Genomic DNA, 24190 nt, shown 5'->3' on the forward strand with positions numbered 1-24190 from the left:
AGTTTCAAAGCTCTAGAAGAGAAGCTGTAGGAATGACAGGATTGCATTTGTTTTAGAGGCATGTTTACTAAACATATCTTGGTGACCTGACATTCGGTGACCTAGGGTTAAAAAATGTACACTCGGTGCAAAATTGATGCATGATAAGCTATACCAAACTTAACGGTGCTGCGCGCCGCTGTTTATTTACAAATGCAACAAAAAAGCTGGAGAGTGTGACCAAAAAGGCCCCCAGCATCCCGGGCGAAGGTTGAATGAAAATGAAGGAACTATATATAATAGAACACATGAATCACATATTATATTTAGGTGCTTTTGCTATTTAACCCTATTAGTGGCAGGCTCCTGGCTACCCCATATTAGTGGCAGGGGGGGGGGGCTGTTTACGACCCCCCCTTGATATCTCGAGATCTAACGGGCCGATTTTCAAAATTCAAACGGCATTCGATTTGGCTCAACGAGATCTACATTTCTAAAAAAAAAAAAATATGTCAATAGGGGGGTAGAGGGGGGTGAAAAAGGGCAAATTGCAGATACATTTTAGACTGTTTATCACGGCCAGGTTTCTGAACCAATCTTAACGCAACTTTTGCCGATCGATAGAGAATGAACCAGGAATTCACATGGATCCTAAAAATATGCATTTTCAAAAATCATAGGCGGATACAGATCATTGAGATTGGGGGTACACAAAAAGTATAGTAAATAAGGTTTTTGTTGGTACTGTTTCTAAAAAGGGTGGCAATGGTCTTGTTATGTTACAATTTTCTTATGAGAGAACGACTAAAATTGTATTGGTCATGCATAGGCGGTGTCAGGGCACCTATGTTGGGAGGTAAAAAATAACCCCCCTTTTTGGACGCCTGGATCCGCCTATTATAGCAAAAACGTGTCAAGAGGATGCACAATAACTTTGTATATGTTATCACATGATACCTTTCATTCACTGTTCGTAAAACTGGTGCAGCATCGTGATCTTCGCCCAAATGACTCGCTTCACGAATAGGACCCCCCAATTCCCAGTGCTCTGGAGCCGCCCCTGGTAAAGGTATGAACTTGAAATTTTCAGGGAATGTGCCCAATTTAGTTTTAGGAAAAGTCAGAAAATTTCAGCATCGTAGCTTCAGCGGTTTCGGAGATATTCCCGAAAAACCTGAGGGGTGGATAAAAACAACCCCCCCTGCCACTAATAGGGTTAAACACACACACACACAATGTGCAAATGCACACATAAAATGACCTGACCTGACCTGACCTGACCTGACCCACTGTGACCTGAATCATGGGAGAGCAGGTAAACATTCCAAACTTCCATACATGAATCACAGCCCCTAGCGCCTGACACATTCCACACATCCATAAAACCAGGACACCAGGTAATCGCTGCAGAACAGTTCACTGTCGTAGTGCTACCTTTGATGTCATTGCATCAGTGCAACAGTGTTATGCACCCAGAGGAGCACTAGTTAGCCGTCACGTTTAGTTCTCCGGAATACAGCGGTTGTACTGACAACAGTTTACACCCGGAGCAGACTAGTTAGCCGCCACTGCAGCGTTCAGTTCTCCAGATACTAGCGGCTAGCGGTAGTACGGACAGCAGTGTTACACCCAGAGGATGTAGCAGGTAGCTAGCCGTCACGTTTAGTTCTCCGGAATTGCAGCGGTTTTACGGACAACACAGCGTTACACCCAGAGGAGCACCAATTATCCGTTTACCAAGGTACTTAATTCTCCGGATTGCAGCGATAGTACGGACAACAGTCCGGATACGGCCGGTCTTTGTCCTGGTAAATCACACAAGCGTAGTTTGCGTTGTGGTATTTCACCGAGCACCTGGAACAGAATAGTTATATTTAGATGGCACTGCGTTTGTGATAAGTACCGATTTTAACATAATATGAAACACATAGAGCCTACGGTAAAATCTTCTCGCTCTCTGTCTCTGTCTCTCTCTGTCTCTCTCTCTCTCTCTCTCTCTCTCTCTCTCTCTCTCTCTCTCTCTCTCTCTCTCTCTCTCTCTCTCTCTCTCTCTCTCTTTCTCTCTATCTCTCCCTCTCCCTCTCCCTCTCTCTCTCCCTCTCTCTGTCTCTCCCTCCCTTTTTCTCGTATTCATGCCGGCCAAACACACAGTCATATACACAACACATGCATGCAACTTAGCCCTTCTCTCATTCACTCGTGGCTGGTCAACCGGACATATGTAGTATATCGTGAAAAGAGTGTTGGTTTTACCGCTTGATGACTCATGAAGAATGAAAGCTCGGGAGGGAGCGTCGCATAGCTTTGCATGGGTAAGTTCGGCGGAGCGGTTCTGAGACATATATGGCGTTTCAGAGTTGACCCAGGAGCCAGACTAGGAACTATTAAATGTGTGCTCTGTGGGCTGTAGAGTTCTGCACGGCTGCAATTTTCCACGGCCTAGCCGCCCCGCAGCCGTGGCTCCACAGCCACAGCCGCCCACAGCCGTGGCAAACTGTGGGCAGCCAGCCGTCAGCCGGCCGTGGATACTTTCAATGAAATGCAACCAAATAGTATATAATATTAAGTTGTTTTTAGTTGAAACATATAGCCAAAAGCACATTGCAATGGGCTATAGATTCTCAAGCTCATGAAGCATCATAGGTTAAGTGGTTGTGTATCTGGCTTTAGGCCGAAGGCCTGAAGCCTGATGCGCAACGCATGCCTACACAAGCCCTTGCAAGGGGTTAAGAAAGATGGGTAGGTAAGTACCTACATCAACAGAAAACATAAACAACGAACCAGAATAGAAGCACTAGCAGTGTATAAATCTAATGCCAAATCCTGAAGCATGGTTGTGGGACAGAACAGACCCTGATGCTTTTCATTATCAATGTTAGGTATGGAAAATGAAACTGAAGTTGATGGACTGTCAAACAGTGATTGTCTAGTCAAAACTCTTGCTTCTTTCTTACCTTGCATATTTTCTGGGGTGTGATATGCCAGGCTTGAAGCAGCCTTCTGAGCAAGTCTAAAACTAATTTGATATGCAAGGCATCAAAACACTAGTGAGCATCCAAGAAAGAAAAACATTCATCTATTTTGATTTTTCCAAATAATGATCTTCGCTCAAATCCCCAAGGACGTGCGAGCCACAATTGCCTCTTTCGATCAAAAATTTTACTTGAGTTTTTAATGACGTCAATAGCAAAGAAGTGGCAATAAATTGTTTTTTTTTTGTCACTATTAACAGCCATAAAAAATAATAATTATTAAATAATAATGCTATATAGTTAAAAAATTGCTCTCAAACAACGGTTAGGTATCAAATTTAAACATTTTTAGAAGAAGACGTCATTTTATTTGTAAAGTCAACAGCTCGTGTAAGAAATATTGTGTTCAGGGTTTTCACCGTTATGTGAATTACGTGTTCAAGGTTTTCACCATCATGTGAATTAACCGTAAGTAAGGTTCATGCTCACTTATAATCTAATTCCATTGGCTCCGTTGATCAGCATTTTCTGTTAGCGGTCACTCACACACCAGTTAGAACATAAAGCGCCAGTTTTATATTAGTAATCTTGCCGAAAATCCAGAATTATTTCTAAGAGTTATTTTAGATAATATTTTATGAAGCCTTTACCTGCCTTTACCTAGGTGTGATTTCTTTTTCTATTACCTGAAAGAATTATTGAACGCTCGTCTTCAATAGCTGTAAGGTGCTTTCCTAATGACCAGGTGAGATTGATTTGAGAGGGATGTGACAATGCAGCATGTTGCATTTTCTGAAACTGTCAAGCTCTTGATGATGAAGGAACAATTGGTACCTATAATTAGTATTCTGTACCAGAGTGCAAACTCCCCTACAGCAAATGGTAAAACCATTACAGGTTTTCAAAGGCTTCACCACTTTCAATGTTGCTGGGCATCCTTTGCATGATTTTTACAGGCTAGACTGCTTATTAGAATGTAAGATTAAGAATTTAAAATTTTATATTTTAGTACTTAAGATTGAGCTGGAAATCTCACAGCCGTGGCCACAGCCGTAGCCGTGTTCTTGGAGATATTTGCAGCCGCCCCGGCCCACAGCCGTGGGGCTGCAGCCAGCCGCGGCTGCAGCCGGCCGGTGCAGACCTCTAGTGGGCTGTGACAAAATCCTTGCCTGTATATCACTTACCTATCTTCTGAAACGTAGTAGTTGTGACCAAACTTGACGCAAGTACCCCGTCGACAGTTGGCGAGGTGCCAACTCTGCCCGGGTGCGTACATCTGTCCATTGATGCGACACCCGCTCTTCGCTGTGGACAGGAGCATGTTTTACCAGTTGTACCAGTTTTACCAGTTTTACCAGTGATGCTCGGCATCACCATGGACAGTGTGCATGGAGTACCGAGTAGGTATTACAATTACATGTTACATATGTCATGGTACAGACATCACCGGTACGAGACGCAGCGAGAAGAAGCTACTCGGTTTAATATCCCAAGTCAACCGGTGACCTCTGAGTTCAGGTCAAGTGCCCAAGGTAATAGATCAGTTTTTGGGACTGAACTGATTTCATCTGTCAATGGGGTAACGCCCGTTGGTGAAAAGAAATAAATGAAATAAATGAGATGAAATGAAATAACTTCTCAAAAAAAGGTCGAAAAGCCGCGATTGTAGCGCCATTGTGATCGTTATGATCAGGCGCGTCGAAAAATACACTGAAAACACGATTTACACCCCATTGACACCTTAAGTTGGGATTACACCCACTTTACACCAGATATGCACCAGAAGTACGCCAACCTGATGCCCATTATACACCGTTGTTAGTCCCTGTTTGCACCCATGAACCTTTTTAACACCGCTCATACACCGATCCGCTAAATATACCATCAACACACCAGGCGAACACCCTCGTTGAAACACCATCTGAACACCTAGGTGATGCCCAGATCGGGGTGTAATAAGGGAATAGATTGGGACAAGAACTTTCTGGAAACACCCTTTTTACACTATACGAACACCATCGTTGAAACAACATCTGCACACCATATGGCGATGCCCAGATCGGGGTGTAATAAGGGAATATATCGGGATAAGAACTTTCTGGAAATACTCCTTTTACACTATACGAACACCATCGTTGAAACACCATCTGTACACCATATGGCGATGCCCAGATCGGGGTGTAATAAGGGAATAGATCGGGATAAGAACTTTCTGGAAACACCCCTTTTACACTCATTGAGCAAGGAAGCAACGCCATTTTGCAACGCCGTTTTTCGCGCGCTTTCTAACGGCTGCCGACATGACGTCAGCGCGGCCGACCAATGGGAAGCGGCCTAGGCCCCTGCGCGGGCCCTCGGCCGCCGTTAACGGCTCAGTTTCGCCGTGACCGCGACTCAGGACGCTCCGACGAGGGGAGCGTCCCAAGTGCTAGGTGGTGAAAAGTGAAAACCTCTATTAAGTGGGCTGTGAGTGCGGAGTGCGACGCAGGATTTCCCTCTGGCCTAGCGGGACGCACCACGGTGCCTACCCGCGGCCAGATTCTGCCCTTCCAAGGAACGGATGGGCAACAACCGCCCAGGTACGCCCTCAACATCGCGCCAACGACTCTCAGCAGCCGACACGCCGTCGAGGAACACCAGCAGCCAGGTGGCTCGCCAGCTACAGCTCGAGCTGGATCGATCCGAAGGCGGTGCCGGGGGCACGAGGCCCACCCAGCCGGTGCTTCTGGGTGACGACCAGCTGGAACAGCTCGCCCGCCGATTGGCGACTCTTTAACAGCCGCCCCGGCCGGGCCGCGCTGCCCAGCCATCGCAACCAGACTCGACACCTCGGCCGGGTTCGGCTTCTCAGCGCCCCATGGACGGCCCACCTCCGCTGGTGCTCCCGCCGCCCGAGTTCAACCAGCAGTGGCGGAACTACCTCTCTCAACAGAGGCTTATCAACGAGAACTATCAAACAAGGGACCGCCAAGAAATCAGAGTGCTACTCCTAGCCACTGAGCGGCCCCCGGCCGACATCCAAGACCAGCAGTTCCTTCAAGATAGACTGAAACTGTTCGTCATAGTCGGCCACCGCGGCTGGGCGGCCGCGCTAAGTTTCGTATGCGCTAAGTTTCGTTATGCGTTTCGTTTTAAGTTTCGTTGTAATAAATGTTGCACCAGCTGGCTGACTTTGGTGACGGGTCTGCGAATGAAAAAGGTGGGGAGTGGTGCATGGATGGTGCTAGCCGGGTGTACCGTGGGTGCTAGGGGAGTGTAGAACAGGAGTAAAATGGGTGCAAAGAGGGTGTAGAACAGGAGTAAAATGGGTGCAAAGGGGGTGTAGAACAGGAGAAATATGGGTGCAAAGGGGGTGTACAACAGGAGTAAAATAGGTGCAAAGGGAGTGTAGAACAGGAGTAAAATGGGTGCAAAGTGGTGTAGCACAAGAGTAAAAAGAGTGCACATAAGGTGCAAATGTGGCATAAAGCTGGTTCAGGGGGTGTAAACCCGGTGCAAGTGGGTATGATACGGGTGTCATATAGGTTTACTGGTGGTGTTAAAAGGGTGCAAGAGGGGTGTATGAACGGTGTTCGACAGGTGTACAGGGTGTATGTTTGGTGTTTCGATAGGGTTAAGATGGTGTTCTTCTGGTCTAAGTAGGGCGTAAAGTGGGTATCGTTTTAGACCACACCCCATTTACACCAAAAAAGGAATCATTTGAGTTTTGAGTGTATACTTTTTGTTTGGGTGGGATCAACTTCGAGCGCTGACCTCAGGTAAAGGTCAGGTCAAAGCAGACTGGTTATTGATTCACCTTTTTGGGTCGATTCAATCATTTATTCATTTGGTTTTATTCGATTCAATCACCGTTTGATTCCTTCCTTAAAAAATTGGTGAATTGATTGCTTTCGATTCAAAGAAAAAAAAAACACAGAAAAGGGAATGATTCACGTCTGACTCAGCCAAAAAGTTATTGAACGATTCTTTTTGCGATTCGGTTAAGAAAATGAAACCAAAATGTTGGTTATTATTTTTACACAATGCATTTTTACTTCTGAACAGCACTTTCATTTTTTTTTTCTCTGGAGGCTAGACCACTGACCTCAGGTCATTATATAGCTTCTTACCGCTGCGTCTCGTACCGGTGATGTCCGTACCAATGGCGCAATGAAAGTGTGCAACAAAAAATAAAAAAATAAATTAGTAAAAGAGGGCCATCATGTGCTAGTGGAACTGGAGGGGGGAGGGGAGGGGATGAGAAGAGAACGCCTTATGTGTATGATCAAGTGCTTTTCCGGCAATGGAAAATGCATGAAAGATGACAAATTGTTACAATTAATAATCGCTTATTCACCATAGCCGTAGGTATTCAGGACAAATAACATTCACGGCGCCATGGGGATGGGGTAGCAAAAAAGGGAACAAAATGATTGGCCTACCACGACGCATAATGAAAATGATGTGCGGATGAATAAGAAGCCAACTCATGTTTGTGAAAAGCGATAATGTGAACACATATATATCGCTTTTCACAAACGTCAAACTGTCATACCACAACTCATGTTTGACCAGCGAGAATACAGGGAGGCATAAAAAGTCATGTACTCACGCTCTGAATGAAAGTCCGGCTGATGCGATCCCTGATATTCATCGCGCTGCTGTTGAGACAGGCTAGAATCACCGAAACCGAAACCGAACTCGTCTTGCTGCTGCAAACTCGGCCCTGGTTCCTGTCCGTGTGGCGGTTTCGATCGGAACTTCTCGTCATGTGGCCGCTCGGGCCGAAAGTTCGACGAGAGTGGCGGTCCCGGTCCAAATTCCGGCCTGGGGGGCGGTCCGGGTCGGAAATCCGGCCCACTGTGGGGCGGTCCCGGTCGGAAATCCTGCCCTTTCGGCGGTCCGGGCAGGAAGTCCAGCCCTTTCGGCGGTCCCAGCTGGAAGTCCTGCCCTTTCGGCGGTCCCAGCTGGAAGTCCGGTCCGTGCGGCGGTCCCAGCTGGAAGTCCTGCCCTTTCGGCGGTCCGGGTCTGGGTGCCGGGTGCACGTGGGGTCCGTCGCGGTGGCTGTAGAGCCTCAGCGGATGTAGCGGGTGCAGCGCCGCCGTCTCTTCAGGTCTCGGTTGGAGGCCACGCTGGCCAGGCCGCGGCGGCGGCGGGGGCGGCGGCGGGTGTGGCCGTCGCCAGGGCGGCAGGGGGGCGTGGCGGGTCTCTCTTCTAGCCCCTCCGGTGTCAGCCGGCTCCGGGACTCTCTCACAGCACACGGCACTCACTAGAAGCAGCACCAGTGTCAGACGCGACCCACGCAGCTCCATCAGCTCACACTGTCTCCAGCACGTCCTGAGCACGGCAGACTGTGCAGGTTCGCGCGACTGACTGCCGGGGCGGCGTACTGCTGACGACGGGAGAGGAGATCCGCTCTCCGTCCACGGTACAGCAGCTCCGGCGAAATCACCAGCTCCGCCGCGCCCAGATCGGCGCCGCACACCGATGCCGTTCGGATGGCCACGCGCCAGCGAGCACCCAGCAACTTTCGCTTCCAGACTTGCCGGGCGAACGCGACATGTGACGCGAGACAATGTCGTAACGCGCTAATGTCAATATTATGGTGGCGGTGATGGTGTCGTGGGTAGCGACACTCACCGCAAAACCTGTCTGCCAGTAACATGAGTCAATGTAAACGGTGGTTTGAGGTCTGTGCATTGCATGACTAGTTTCAAGAATCGGATGCGATACCCGAATAGATTGCATTGCACTGTGTTTTCGGATATGATAGCCAGGTCCAGTGACGTAAGTTACGCTGCATGTAAATTTACTACACGGTGTCAGCCACGGGTATGTGTAGCGGCAGCGCTGGATCGCGGTACTTTCTACTAGCGCGAGTTTGACAAGCTTACATACGAGTCCCCACTTTTCACCACAGTAGCAGTGAGAGCTGCCCCGGAGCATAGCTCATAATCGTGCAGTGCGCATACGGCAGCGCCGTAGCCAGTTGGGGTACGAGGTCTACGCTGGTACAATTAGACTCCAGATATTAGGTAAGGCATTAAGTAAACTGTGCTTTCGATGCAGCCTGAGTACCCTCGCCTTCGCCTACAGATATGTACATACTCCATTGGATCGGGGTGCATTCGGTCATAGAATGACAGCTGGGTCGCTCTGACATCTGACAGCTGTTGGTTTGGTTTCACAGCTGGGGGTATTCAGGCTGCAATCCTTATCTTGAAACCAAAAAAAACGCATACATCTCCTCTGCACCAAATTTTGAAATATGTAGCCTAGGACGTATAGATATGTATGTCTAGGTAAGTGTGTGAGCACAGCAGAGACTGAACTTTTGTCAGCTTCGTTGAAGTCATTAGCTTCGATGAAGTCATACTCAAGCAACGGTAGCCCTGTGTTGTCGACCGTCTCTTATTCCTCTGGTGATTACCAATGTTAGAGTGAGTTCCGATAACCCAATATTCATAGTTGAGTTCATGATGTAGAACCTCGGGGCAGGCACTTCGAATGAGGCAACTGCACCTTTTTACGCCCAATTCAGGCGGCATGGTGCAAACATTTTAGCGATAGTGCAGGCGATTTCGACAGTACGGCGCAGTCTGTCTCTGGCGAACTATCGATATCGGTTGCATTATTAATAAAATGTGCACACTATGTCTTTATTTGGCCGTAAAAAGGGCTATTTAGTAGGAATACCTAAATGGGTACTTCATTCACACTCAGGGTCATGGCTTATTCCACGCTGTCAGCAATCCGCGCAGCATGGCGTGTTGACTGTGGCGCATTTATGCCACACGCCGCGTTGGAGTGTAATGAATGTGCAATAGTCCAAATCTAGCATATTGTTACTGTCGAGTCTACTCGTCACCAATAGACGTAACTCGAAGTTGGCGTGCACCCTCTTAGATATTCGTGGAGCTCAATTGTTCACTCGCGGTCATTATACTTGTTAGCTTAGCGTGTGCTCAAGCGTAGTTGGTATGCTGATTGAGGGATAGGGTGCTACTCTTCGCTCCTATGTACATATAGCCTATCTTAAAAAAAAACGTAGCAAGCGCTGTTTTAACCTATTGGTGTCCAGGTCCGCTGCCACATAACTTAATGTATTTTGCTTAACGTTCCATTTTCAGATGATAGGCCTCATTGATGGTGAATAGCAAGAGTTCTCGAATGTTCCTTCTTCCGATCCACGCCAACACACACGTTTCCCATCTCCTACCTGCTATTCAGAAACCAGCTGTAGGGAAACATAGTAGCTGTGTATTAAGATCCACATACCGCGCTGGGCAGCAGATTCAGATGCCGTTTCCTATTCATTACACTTTCCCTAATGTTCCAGCACCGAGCATCAGCCCCTTGCCGACATTGCATTCATTCATTTGGCACTGATGACAGCCACCCTTGCCTATATCCCACCCTTGTACGGGTCGCCTCGCTGCGTCGACTGGCCGCCGCAGAGGGGCACTAGTCTGTGGGGCCGGGTCGCGAACATGTTGGTCGGCATGCCGTCGTCGCTCGTCCCTCCAGTTGAGCAGCGGTGTCGGGAGCGGCGGGGGAACATACGAGAGATGCCCGAGAGCTGCGACTGCCCGCGTCTCTGCTACATCATCATATCATCATACATCGTGTTGTCGTGCATCATACTCCACACCTGGCAATAGCTACGCGTGGCAGCCGGCTGGAGGGAGAACAATCCAGAGCTCCTCACTCGGTCTGAATGACGCATGTTTGGGTTTGTTTGGGTAGCTACAAATGATAACCAATTCAGTACGGGACGTGTTGTTTCCTTATGCAACATTGTCCAATAACGGGCACCAAGTAACAATCGCACGGTCGGAAACATTGCGACCAACCATCACTGACAGACACTGATGTCTGGTACGCGCACAGTCCTCATTTTCTGCCAAATCTCTGCGGCATAACTTTCACCTGCGACAACTGCAACACGTTCACTCGGGAACCGCGACGTGGCAAGGCAACGACAGCCTCATGTCCAGGCGGCCACTCGAACCTCAGAGTCTGCCAGGAGGCCGCGGCTCCACACTGACACTGTCCCTTTGCTGCTGTGACCCCACTGCGATCACGACTGGAACATGGCGCGCGCTTGGCTGAAGGAGGCTGGACCCAGGGACGGTTTGGGAGCTGCCGTCCTGGCGTCTCCGGTCGGGGACGATCGCGACGCGCTCAGGGCACTTCCGGGAACGCCGAGCGGTGCGCGGGTGAACGGTTGGCTGTTGATCTGCTGGAACGCACAGCACTCGGTCAGGTACTCACACAATCAACAACTCGCCAGGGTTCACCCGACGAATACGTACGAGTATATTCTGATGAGCATTGGGTCACTCGATGTCGAGTGTATCTCATTGAAATCGCCGGCGGTTTCAGGAGATATTCAATGCATATGGCCGCCGTATGTATATCATCTGGAATCATGATGAAAAATGCCGGCTTTTTAAGCAAGAAAAATTCTTATCAACAATTCAACTGCGACGTTTCATTTTGAATCGCAATATAAGTAATATCTACACGAAAAAACACCCAAGTTTTTGAATTCAGAAAAATGTAGGCAGTATGCTCCACGCAGGCTCCACTAACACTTTTCTGCACCCGCCAATGATTGAGATGAGTACTATTTGAAGTGAGAAGAAAACTAGCTGTTGACACAAGTCAACAAAAACTATACACACATTAACCCCAAAAGTGCTGCACATGGATCACCTAAAATATTTTAGACCAGCGACGAAGACATCAGTAAAGCAGCTATGTCCCGGCCGTTCAGGCGGCTGGTTTGGTAAAAACCTAATGTCTATTCTATTCAATAGGAAGTTGTTTAGTAGCATGCAATAAAATTTGCTTCTTGACATATACATCATTTAATCCTCCTCTAATGATAAGCGTTAGGTCCGCTCTATACCTACAGCTCCTGAAAACTTACTTAGCCTCCTGCGAACCGCACATATGGAGCACGACACACAAAAGGTAACATTCGTAATCATCTCTCGAAAAAATATCACTGTTACGCGATTGCAGTGATGTGTCAGTACTTACACATCAGCCGGTGCAGCTTTTTAGACAAACATCTACAAAATGCATACGATAAAGACATGCATGAGTACGCCAAACCACAGTTAAAAGTTATTTCAATTTAATGATAGCGAGTGAGTGACACCAACACTGATTATGTACCTGATCATCTTTTAAGGGGCCTTGACGTATGAGAGGATGCAGTTACAGTCTGAAAACAACGAAGATCTTATCATGCAATAGGAAGACCAACATAACACTGGAACCATACTAGAACAGATTCACTAATGAATCGTGTTTGATTTGTTCTAGAAAAACAACGAAAGTTATACGAAGTAAGACGAATAGGGCATGTGCGCTAGAATCCGGGGAAAATATGGAGGAAAACAACAACTCACGAAGTGTCACAGAATTTCATATCGGCAGCTTTTCCTAAATTATCACTGTCCGATCCCTGTCCTGCATGAGTAAGCATATTCAAATCGAAATACCATGTCGTAAATTGGTATGCCACAAAGCCCGAGAGCAGAGGACTTTTTCGCTTACTTCGTAGTCAGTCAAAGGTGTCTGATGGGATGGCATTATCCATAAGTGAAAAGCAATTGTTGTCATTTTGTCATTGGTTGTCGTTTTGTCACATTTGTTGTCATGTTTCCGTTATTCCTGATTCTAGCGCACATCCCCGAATATCACTATGGAATGAAGGACAGAGTTACATGTATGGATACCAAAACAACTGAGACTGACACGAATAAGGGATGGGATTGGAGGTCCACAGAGCAGCCTGGTCTTCCTTACTGAACAACACCTACAAGTAGTACAAACAACACGCATAAAAACACAAGTAATGGTGGATTGAAAACAAATCTTCATGAATGATGGGAGAAGGTTGGGCAGGTATACAAGTATTGTCAACATCTACGACACTTGCAAATAATTAAACTGTTGATAGGAACAGCAAAATATCTATTGACCATACACCTGGGAACGAGCACTTCTCTATACAGGGGGGTGTAACAATGTTAGGATATTTTGCATACAACAACACTGACCAGTGACCATTCCTGACACAAAAACGCTATCGGCCGTTACAGAACGGGTACACATTTCATCAATCGTAATATCGCAACTGGTTTACAATCGATAAAAGCAGCCAGACGGCGCAAGACACTTTCGTAGACCTCCGACCGCCCTCAATTTCCCGGTAGGAGATCCAGGACAAGCGTCCGCAACGGGCGCTCACCGGCAGCTGCGAGAAAGTGACTCTGCCCACTACTCACGATAGCCGGCGCCGGAGGGGCCCTGGCGTTCAGTGGATTCTTGGGCCGCGTCTCCGGGCTCGGCGAGGCCTTGCTGCGTCGTGCAGGAGCCGCCGGGGGTGCGTCCCGGGCCGCCGTGGCACTGGCGCTGTCCCGTGGGCCGCGTTCAATGCTGCCACAGCAACGATGACGCCGAGAGAGAGAGAGAGAGAGAGAGAGAGAGAGAGAGAGAGAGAGAGAGAGAGAGAGAGAGAGAGAGAGAGAGAGAGAGAGAGAGAGAGAGAGAGAGAGAGAGAGAGAGAGAGGAGAGAGAGAGAGAGAGAGAGAGAGAGAGAGAGAGAGAGAGAGAGAGAGAGAGAGAGAGAGAGAGAGAGAGAGAGAGAGAGAGAGAGAGAGAGAGAGAGAGAGAGAGAGAGAGAGAGAGAGAGAGAGAGAGAGAGAGAGAGAGAGAGAGAGAGAGAGAGAGAGAGAGAGAGAGATGAAATTACAGAGATAAAAAGAAAAACAAGCAACGTTTAGATGAGTCCTAAACGCTTCCTGCAGTCGAAGCCGATGGAAATTCCCACTCGGCGCAAATGTTCAGCAGGTTAATCAGAAAGACAAATCCATCGATTTGTTCTGGCTGAGCTAGCCGATAGGTTGACTGTAGACACAAGGCAAGTGTTTACCAAACTGCGCAGGTAGGTAATCACTATGTATAGATGCCGACAGTGCTCGTGCGTTGCCTTGGGCCAGAATTGGAGGAATGGTAATGCTTGAAAGCAGATGAGATTAATGTGGAGATCCACCTTCAGTAAGAAAAAGAATTCATTGCGCGTGCATAGTTCCTGTCCCAATCACACCAGTCGGTGCATTCATTTTCATACCATTCTGTTGCGTTCGCGTTTTCGCGTTTTCCAATTCTGGTCCAAGGAGGCGCATCAGCGCCACCGGCCTCTATGTATGTTCACCAGTTCCAATGTTGACAAACATGTCAGGCATAGTTTGCCTCTTGGTCAAGAGACTGAGCGAGTGGCCAAACAGGCGTTAGATGTTAGATGCTGATATTTGATAAAACACCAACAAACACGACCGCAGAACAAGTCATGCATGGCGTCGCTCATGCTTGGGCAGTGAAAAGGATCCGATTAATAGGCTATGGGTTTTACCTCGTCTATCTGGTCTAAGCCATTGTGTAAGCTGCGATGCCAGGTAGGGGACACATAACACCTGGAAAGACAGTTAACCTTCATCTCATGGCAGCCAATCAACGGAGTAGTTACATAAACTACACAGACTTACTGTTCACACTAGTCATGTAAAGGGGTGGCATGCAGTACGTAAAAAATCACTATTTGTCAAAGTGAGGATGAGTGATATTCTCGCAACACAGAAGGAATCTATGTCAAATTCTACTGAATAGTTGACTGCTTAATTAGTCGGTAATATACTTGGGTTTACTTAATCAGCATGTATACCTTAGAAGGGTTAACGACAAAATACAAAATAACAAACTTTTAAAACATGACTGGTTATGAACGGTTTGGATGACACTCTTGAAGAGGGTATGTTGAAGCAGCTTAGTAGGTAGGGTATAACTAGTCATATGGACTAAGCACGTCAAGCTCAAAGCGCACACTGTACCACTGGTTCCCCGCCGCACGGGCCCTGCTCGTACCTCTGCGACCGGGACGGTGGCGGCGTCTTGAACAGCTTGCTGAACTTTCCCTTGAGCCCCTTTTTCTCCTTCTCCTGAATGCTGGCGCTAATGTCGGATAGATCCGATCCGGAGCCCTGCATTCCGGTGGCCATTGCCTGGTGACAAACGCAGGTCAGGCCAAAGGTCAGTTGACAGGTCAGCCCACAGGTCAGCCCACAGGTCAGCCCACAAGCCTGTCCATAAGTCAGTCCACAGGTCAGGCCACAAGCCAGCCCATAATCAGCCCACAGGTCAGACCCCAGTCAGTCCCTTTTAGTCAGTCGCCCTAATTTACTCCCTATCTAAATTTGATTTGGTATGATCGCTAATAAAAAAGAAGAAGAAGAAAAACTATATCCATGGTTTTATAGCAATAAATTTCAGGACGTATCCACCCACCTGCAGTCCGGCTCCGGCGATAGTCTGTCCCGTGTCCGAGTCTTCGATACTTTTCGAACGTCCCAGACCCTTCAGTAGGGACTTGAGCCCCTTCTTTTTCTTGATGGGGTTCACCCCGGAGATAATTTCACTCTGTGTGGATCCAGTCGACACGCTGCGGTACAGAAACGAGGCGACGTGGAGTTCGAAGGTATGAGAGCCTACAAGCAAATTCTAAGTGACATAATCCCTCAATTAACCCTGAATATCATAACAAAATAACAAAATTCGGGTATCAGGATCTTTTTAGGTTCGGGTTCGCGGATCTTTAATCTTTTGGATGACAAAATCGATGTTTAAATGAGCCGAATTTTGTTATTTGTCGTTATATTCAGGCTCAATTGAGGATTCGGTCACTTAAAAAATGGTTATAATCATCATGAGGATCTTTCTCACAACGCTTAGTACTTTGGTATGAGAGCTTAACTAAACTGGGGGGGGGGGGTTCTTACCTAACTCAAGTCTAAGCTCAAATAAATAATAATAATAAACATTTATTAGAACAGGGGAAAAAGACACTGAGAAAAGCAAATCATGAGAATTACATTCTATGGCTATACCATGCTATACCAAGCTTGATCATGATACCTATCCAAAAACCAACGGTGGAGCTTATGTAAATGCGTTGGTTGGTTCGACTCCTCTCCATCATTAGGCTTGATCTTAGTACTGTGAGCTTCTCATTAAGTGCCAGCCGTCTGGAGTCGCTGATATGGATTGGGAACACTAAGTGTCAGTGACCTCGCAGGACACTGACCGGTCAATGCTGATGTCACGCTCCAGTTTCTTCCTGGGCAGAGTGGTGTACGTGTAGGGATCCAGGGACTCCATCGAGCCCTCATCGTGCTCGTAGATCGAGTCCTGAGACAGTGAGACGGCAGGTTATCATCACACAGTACCGACCAGAACGTAGCGTGAGGTTGATGGCGGCGTCTGTACCATGCCTGGCACGGACGAGACACGCGAACTCGGTGAGGTATGACCTTCACATCCCTAGAGCCGCCTCCGGGGATGACTTGCAGACGTGAGCATTCAGCGATGGCGGCACGCCATTGGAAATGCATATCATGCTGGCAAAAAAAGTGGGTCAACGCCCTCCTGCGCGGCGGCAGACGGACAGACTCAGCAGCGGCGTCTCACCTGGGAGTCGCCGCGCAGGCCCATGGAGAGCGACTTGCGTCCCAGGCTGGCACCGCGCCGCTGTGCCGACAAAACCAGCGAGGCCGGCGGGGCGGGGTAGGCCGAGCGGCCGGCGCGACGGGGGGTCTCCGAGCCCTCCTCGGACAGCGTGTCGCCCATCGAGGCCGACCTGTCCAACAGCGCCGTCAGGGGTCACGACTCGGGTCACAATGCCAACGGCACGGCTGCGGCTGAGGAGTGGTGCCGAGAAACGGATGTGAAACCCGCGAAATGTGTGCCAGAGGTGGGCAGCTGTGAAAGTTTTACTCGCAGGCAGTCAGCATTGATAAGTATCATAGAGATTTAGCAATATAGGTATGCTGAACCCACGAAAGCAAGTCACAAGTAATCAAGGTCATCCGTGTAAAGTTCATTACAAAAAGGAAAGAAAACGAGTGAAGTTTCATTTATGTTAGTGACCCTAAAGGTACACTTTTATCATCGTGTTTAAACGCTTTTTTATTACGCCTATACACCATGCAAGCCTATCAAGTCTCGTCAGTCAGCAGCACGCTGCACTGCGACCAGCAGTGGGCCCGCTCACCGTCGGTAGTTTTGCTGGCGGATGCCTTTGGAGCGGCCGCGCTCCTTCTCCTCCATCAGGGTCGAGTGGGTCAGCCGCAGCTCGTCAATCATGGCCGTGATGTCTTTCACCGCCGCCTGAAACTCGTGCGCTGCCCTGTCCGGCTCTGGAGGTCTCGCAGGCCCGCCAGCTTTGGCACCTGTCGATAGCCACAAGCCCGGTGAAGAAGCAGTACTTAGTGAGGAGTGTTTACTATATGGTATTTCCGGTATTTCATACTGTTACGATTACTTGAACTTTATTGAACTTAATTTAAACACGAAGGTAGCACTGTAACCGCTTACTAATGCTCAAAACTCTCGGCCACACAAGCCGGCCGCCCGCCGCCACACAGGTCCGTCGCGAGAAGGACAAACAGCGCCTCTGGCGGCCGGCCGACAAATTACGATCAGCTGATCGACAAAACTGGGTCACCGGATCGGCGCGCGACGGCCGATCGTCAACAGCGGCAGCTGATCCACAACATCCTCCCCTTCAAAAAGTACGGACACCTAGGTCACAGGTGCACACCCGAGGGCCTAACCTGGCGAATACGGTTGCGGGCGTCGCACTGGGCGGCCATAGCGGCTAACAGCAGTTGGCGGACGGATGGGAGTTCCGTCCGGCTCCGAATCCGAACTATCCGAGTCCGACAGAGCACATTCACTTTCAGCGCTACTCGGCGAGTCCACACGACCGGAAACTTCATCGGAGCGGACCGCCAGCAATGGCCCGACAGCGGTCCGACCTAACAGCGGAATACAGGCACCGAGGTCCGGTTCCTCGTCAGACACACTGACAGTGACAGGAACCGTCACACATGTCGCCCGTTCTGAATCGTCCCGCACAGAACTTTCTACTTTCTTCAGGTTACTACCATGCACAAGCACCTGCTTTCGTCCCCGCTTAATCCTATAATCAGGTCGCTGCACTTTGACGACTACATATGGTCCAGTAAAACGAGCGGACAGTTTCCTGCTCTTACCACGCTTCACTGCCTGCACTTTTAGCATCACCGTATCGCCTACTTCAATGTCACTCGTTCCAGCCACAGACGAGCGCGACTGGCTGTCCTGCAGTGACTGATGGGCCTGGTCGCGGTCCACCTCGAGACGGCGCTTCAGGTCACTCACATAATTCGCGTAAGTGTCACACTGCAGCTTATCTGCGTCATCAATGATCTCACTCACAACGGGCACACGCGGGTAAACACCATATACCAACTCGAACGGCGAATATCCTGTCGTGGTGTGCTGTGAGAACCGATAGGCTGACACACACACACTGACCCACCGGTCCCAATCAGCCTGGTTCTCACTCACATAATGGGTGAGCATATCGCACAGAGTGCGGTTGAACCGCTCGGTTTGACCATTCGTTTGTGGATGGTACGACGTGCATCGTAGCTTCTGGATCCCCAATAGCTCACAAATCCGCTTAACTAGCGCGCTTTCGAAGTTCGTGCCCTGATCTGTCAAAATGCTTTTCGGCACTCCAAAACGAGCAAAGAGCTCCACGAAACAGTCGGCCACGGTCGTGGCCTTCTGGTCAGGAATACAATAGGTCTCCACCCACTTCGTGAACAAGTCCGACACGACTAGAACGTACCTGTTCCCAGCATCTGAACAAGGTAGTGGTCCAAGAATATCTGCCGACCACTGGGAGAACGGCTCCCCTACGACAGGTACACTACCTACACCTTCTCGGTGAGAACGGTTCGGCCTTTTCACCCGCGCGCATCCGAGACATGCACGGCAGTAGTCGCGCACGGTCACTTTCAGGTTATGCCAGTAGTAATGACGCGTGATCTGACTCATCGTACGCTTCAACCCGAAATGCGCCGCCATTGGCACATCGTGAGCAAGACGTATCACGTGACTCTGCATGCTTAACGGCACGATTATCTGCGGCTCACGGTCTGAAATGGTCTGTCGGTACACGAGGCCATCACGAACAAACAGGCTGTCTCTATCACGCATATAGAACGCACCGACGTCACCAAGTCTCGCATCGTTCGTGCTCCCAGTCCGTAGACAGTCCATGACAACTGACAGCACCGGGTCCTCCCGCGTCGCCGGCTGCAGCTCTGGCAGGCTGAGCCGGCTAGACGTCGCCTCCGCCCCGACAGCAGCTTCGTCAGCCGCCGAGCTTTTCAGCTCCACAGCTCGGACCGTCGCCGGCACGTCACCTTCGGCCAGCTCACACGAGTCACCATTTGGCACGCAGCCAACACTGACACTGGACAGTCCTTGTTTTGGCACACAGCCAGCACGGTCACCAGACAGTCCCTGTTTTGGCACACAGCCAGCATCACCAGACAGTCCTTGTTTTGGCACACAGCCAGCACTGTCACCATCACCACAGTCTCTGGACAGTGCGTCCGCGTGGGGAATCGCAGTCCCCGGTCGGTGAACCACCGTAAAGTCATACTGGGACAACTCCATGACCCAGCGAGCCAGCCGACCAGACGGATCCTTTAGGCTCCAGAGCCACTTGAGCGCCTGGTGGTCCGTCACGACGACGAACTCAGTCCCGAGGACGTACCATCGGAACCTGGTCACGGCCCGAATCACAGCGAGCAGCTCGTGCTCAGTCGTCGTGTAGCGCGACTGACAGTCCGTCCATTTTCCCGAAGCGAAGGCGACTGCATACTCGCCATCACCATCACACTGGCTCAGAGTCGCGCCCCAGCCGCGCGAGCACGCATCGGTCGTGATCCGAAACGGCTGCTCCGGGTCCGGCGGCCGGACCACAGGGAAGGCAGCCACCGCCTTCCGGAGATCCTGGAAGCTCCGCTCTGCTGCCTCCGTCCACTCGAACGAGTGCCGGCGAGTCAGGTCAGTCAGACCCACCGCGCGCACACTGAAGTGAGGAATCAGGTGACGGAAGTAGCCCGCCATCCCCACGAATCGCAGCACCTCCTTCACGCTGCTCGGCCTCTTGTAGGCCGTGATCGCAGCCACGTTGTCGTACGCCGGCCGGATACACCCCTCAGAGATCACGTGAGACAGAAACGTGACCTCAGACTGTGCGAAGCGGCACTTCTGGGGGTTCAGGCGGATCCCGCTCCGCTCGAGCCGCTCGAACACCTCCCTCAGAACAGCGACATGCTGCTCTAGAGTCTCCGTGAAGATGAGTACGTCGTCCAGATACACGACCACTGACTGGTGCAGCAGGTCCTTCAGCACCGTCGTCATCATCCGCTGGTACGTTGCCGGTCCATTGCACATACCAAAGGCCAGGACTTGGTAGCAGAATTGCCCCTGATCGGTGACGAAGGCTGTCTTCTCTTGTGCCGATTCGTCCAGTTTCACTTGCCAGTACGCAGCCTTCTGATCGAGCTGCGAGAAGACACGGCATTTGGGACCGATCGACGCCAGCAGCGACTCTATCCTAGGTAGAGGAAAAGAGTCTTTCACGGTGCAGCGGTTCAGCTCCCTGAAGTCAGTACATACTCGAAAGCTCTTGCTTCCCTTCTTCTTTACAAGAAGCACCGGGCTCGCGTACGGGCTGGCACACTCCCGTATCACGCCCATTGACAGCATGTCCGCGATCTGCTGGTTGGCAGTCTCTCGTAGAGCCGGCGGAATCGGGTACGGCTTCTTTTTCCGCGGCTCCTCCATCAGCTCTATGCGATGTTCGACAGCTGTGACTCGTCCGAGCTGCCCTGGCGAGCTGAACACGTCCGACTGGTCCAGCACCGCTTTCAGCTTCTCCTGATCCACTGTTGACAGGTGAGACAGGTCAGCCTGTGTCTTCACCTGGTCCAGGAACGGCATCACCTCCTCGTCCAGACTGTCCTCGAAGTCCTCCACCGCACCATCTGTCACCACACACCGGCACACGGTGGCGGCCGGCTCTCTAACCTCCTGTCCAAAACATGAGAGCACACCGGTACTGAAGTTGACAGCCACTTCAGCCGCCTTTAGAAAGTCTGTGCCGAGTAGCACACAGTCACTGCACTCGGCGACCAGGACCTCCATGGTCACCTCACCTGCAGTGCCCGGCACATGCAGAACCACATCTGCAGCTCCGTGAACATGGAGACTTTCCTGTCCAGCTCCCACCACAGCCTTTCGGCTGTGTCGCAGCTGCAGCTGACACCTGTCGGCCGTCGATCGCGACAGAAGCGTCCGCTCGCTGCCGCTGTCCACGACTGCATCCTGCACTAGCCGTCCATTCACCGTCACGTCCAGCTTCAACGTCGAACCGACAACCACTCGCCTGTTGGCCGTCACAGCTCCTGGTCCTGCACCACTGGTGCCAGCACCACCACTGGTGCCACCACTGGCACTCCCCATGGCACCACCTCGGTTACCACCACTGGCACAGTATCGACTGATGTGCCCCACACCTCCGCACTTATAGCACTTGATGCCCTTCGAGCCGCCTGACCGGCTCCCTCCTTTGCACTGTTTGGCAATATGTCCCATCTGGCCACACGAATAACACTTTCGACTCACAGATCTTCCAGTCTCCTGGCAGCGCCTCGCTGCTGACCTCTGCTTGCCATGGAGCAGAGTCATGTGAGTCACCAGCTGGTCCAGCGAGGACAGGTCGCCCTCTCCCAGCTTGTGCGACCAGACCTCTGGCGCACCCTTAATCGCCTGTACGATGGTCATGCGGTCCAGAGACTCGGCTGTCAGCTCTGGCATGACCTGCTGAATCTGACTCTTCAGCGCCTCTACGTACTCCCGCGGAGTCTCGCCTGGCTGCAGACGACGCTGGTCCAGCCCTTGAAGGATCTGCCCCTTCATCACCTCCGGCGTCAGGAGATGCAGCACCTTTTGTTCAGCAGCACTGACTGTAGCATCCCGTTCAGCAGCCTGTACTTCTGCCTCAACCCGGTCGGCCACCCAGGCCGCCCGCCTGCACGAGCCAAGGGCATAACAGATCAAGTCCAGGGCCACCACGCCCGACAGGTTTTTCAAGCTCGCATAACGCCGAAACTGCTTGAAGAAACGCCGTGGTTCGGCATACTCGAACACGGGGAGGGGCAGGCTCAGTGCCCCAGTCGCCCCGGCACTCGTGTCCACCGAGTTATCCATCACCGGTCCCGTATCACACAGATTATCCGTCCGGTATCCGTTCACTCAGTTTGTTTACATCATCACACTGGGCGCCGCCATGACACACCTGACCGGTGGCGCCACCCGCGGAATAGTCCCGAAGCTTCCCTGTGACGTCACGTCCGGCTAACGCTCTTCCTGCTGCCGGCCGACGCCATCTTCGATGATCTTCGGCACACTGATCGGTTTCGCTCACGCCGACTGCGGCACGCGGCGCCGGTTATAATCCCACCGCTGAATGTTACGATTACTTGAACTTTATTGAACTTAATTTAAACACGAAGGTAGCACTGTAACCGCTTACTAATGCTCAAAACTCTCGGCCACACAAGCCGGCCGCCCGCCGCCACACAGGTCCGTCGCGAGAAGGACAAACAGCGCCTCTGGCGGCCGGCCGACAAATTACGATCAGCTGATCGACAAAACTGGGTCACCGGATCGGCGCGCGACGGCCGATCGTCAACAGCGGCAGCTGATCCACAACAATACGAGTATACCTCTGTTACGCCACAGGTAGGCACAGAGGTCAGGTGTAAGTACAGTGCAGAGGTCTATGATATCGCATACTCGAAGAAGATAGACAAAATACTACACAAGCATTGCAAGCGACAATATTTATTACCTTTTGCCACTGATGGTGCCAGGGAGTTCACCTTTCCGACCTGAAAGAAGAAAAAAAACGTATCGGTACATAATCATCCAAAATACAACTTAGAAACAGCTTACGCCCTACAGTGTAACATCTAGCAACACTTTGGATCGGAACTGTACCTTCTCCTCTATAACTACGAGGTGCCAACATTTTACCTCTTGTAGAGGGATGAATGATGACACCATTAAGTAATACCTAAAGCAGTAGGATGTTCAATGCGCATGTATCAGTGCAATCCTTCAACACCACATCCTTCAACACCAATTCTTAGAGTCAATTTGACCGAGACGCGTTCGTTCGAAGTGTCTCGGTTAGAGAAAGCGATACCGCTAAAATCGACGCAAAGCTGCAGCTTGGTGTCTGAAGCTATTGCAGACATCGAAGGCCGGTCAGCAACGACACGGGCCTGGGTCACGGACCCGGGACCTGACGCTCTCTGCGCTGACTCCCACTGACCTGGGTCGCGACTTAACCCTGGCTCTCACCTGGCTGGCTTTGGCGGGTGCTGGCGAAGCGGAGCGTCGCTTCTCCATGCGCTCGGTGGCCTGGTGCAGCACCGCTAGCTGCTCCTCTAGCTGCGCAGGGGTGGACAGTGGGCATGCTGTTCAGAACAGGGGAGGCACGCTCCTCGCCACACGGTATTCACACAGACCGACGGCAACAGGTCTCTAGACTACCTACGCTACAGCGCGGTTTCGACAGGCCTGGCACCCGGGTAATGGAACATTCTGAGGAGATGACGAAAGTAAATAAAACGTGTTTTCAGAATAATAGAACGTGATTCGTACACAGCACGCAGTATTTTCAAACCCGAATTAACGCCCAACCCGCGTACCTTATTCGAGGAACGGAGCCGTTGCCCCCCCCCCCCTCCCCCTCCCCGTATTTATTCAGTATCTTTTAAGCACTCTGTAGAACTTTCAGTACCTACATTTATGTATCTTTCTTTAAAAGTATAATTTCACTTGAACGTCTATGTAGTCTTTGACGACTTGCATTTTAATGAAATTCCAACAAATCCGTTCAACTTTCTTGAAAACGACGTTAAATAGTGACATACTGTCGAAACTTTTTGGCCTGAGAACTACGCAAATCTAAAAAGATAATCATGTACCGAGCAACAGTCGCGTTGTACTGCCACTCTGGCTGCGAAGCATTGTCAAAAACCGATGTGCAACGCGCCATGGCGAGCCAAGCATCAGCATTCACTCCGCTCTATCGTCAAACTCGCATCCTACAACGACTTTCTAAAACAATTTCGCTAGGTAAGTACCACAAAGTCACGTCTACTACCGCTTTCTATAAGCCAGCACTTGTCCCACCTTGCATCTGTACGGGTCACGTCATACTTCGCAAATAACAGGCACTGATATATCACATGCTATTACATCTTACTCTC

The 24190-nt window shown here is 50.4% G+C and overlaps 1 protein-coding gene across 8 annotated transcripts in view; it reads right to left on the reverse strand.

The window, feature by feature from the left end:
- Window positions 1–10168: 10168 nt before the first annotated feature.
- LOC122367046 (golgin subfamily A member 4-like) overlaps window positions 10169–24190 on the reverse strand; it is a 71255-nt gene continuing 57233 nt past the window's right edge. For 2 of the 8 annotated variants that reach the window (XM_043339820.1, XM_043339818.1), the window contains 9 exons: window positions 23277–23366; window positions 22762–22801; window positions 17053–17230; window positions 16470–16638; window positions 16087–16190; window positions 15291–15444; window positions 14871–15007; window positions 13235–13385; window positions 10169–11172 (listed from right to left, as the gene is read on the reverse strand). In XM_043339820.1, coding sequence (XP_043195755.1) covers window positions 11011–11172; window positions 13235–13385; window positions 14871–15007; window positions 15291–15444; window positions 16087–16190; window positions 16470–16638; window positions 17053–17230; window positions 22762–22801; window positions 23277–23366 — 1185 coding nt within the window. In that variant the 3' untranslated portion in view covers window positions 10169–11010. Of the gene's footprint in view, window positions 11173–12116; window positions 12166–13234; window positions 13386–14361; window positions 14423–14870; window positions 15008–15290; window positions 15445–16086; window positions 16191–16469; window positions 16639–17052; window positions 17231–22761; window positions 22802–23276; window positions 23367–24190 lie in introns of all 8 variants that reach the window. The other 6 variants (XR_006253986.1, XM_043339824.1, XM_043339823.1 and 3 more) reach the window with 6 other exon arrangements.

Source organism: Amphibalanus amphitrite, unplaced genomic scaffold, assembly GCF_019059575.1.
Source record: "Amphibalanus amphitrite isolate SeventyFive unplaced genomic scaffold, NRLGWU_Aamphi_draft 000846F_arrow, whole genome shotgun sequence".
In the NCBI taxonomy this organism is placed as follows: Eukaryota; Metazoa; Arthropoda; class Thecostraca; order Balanomorpha; family Balanidae; genus Amphibalanus; species Amphibalanus amphitrite.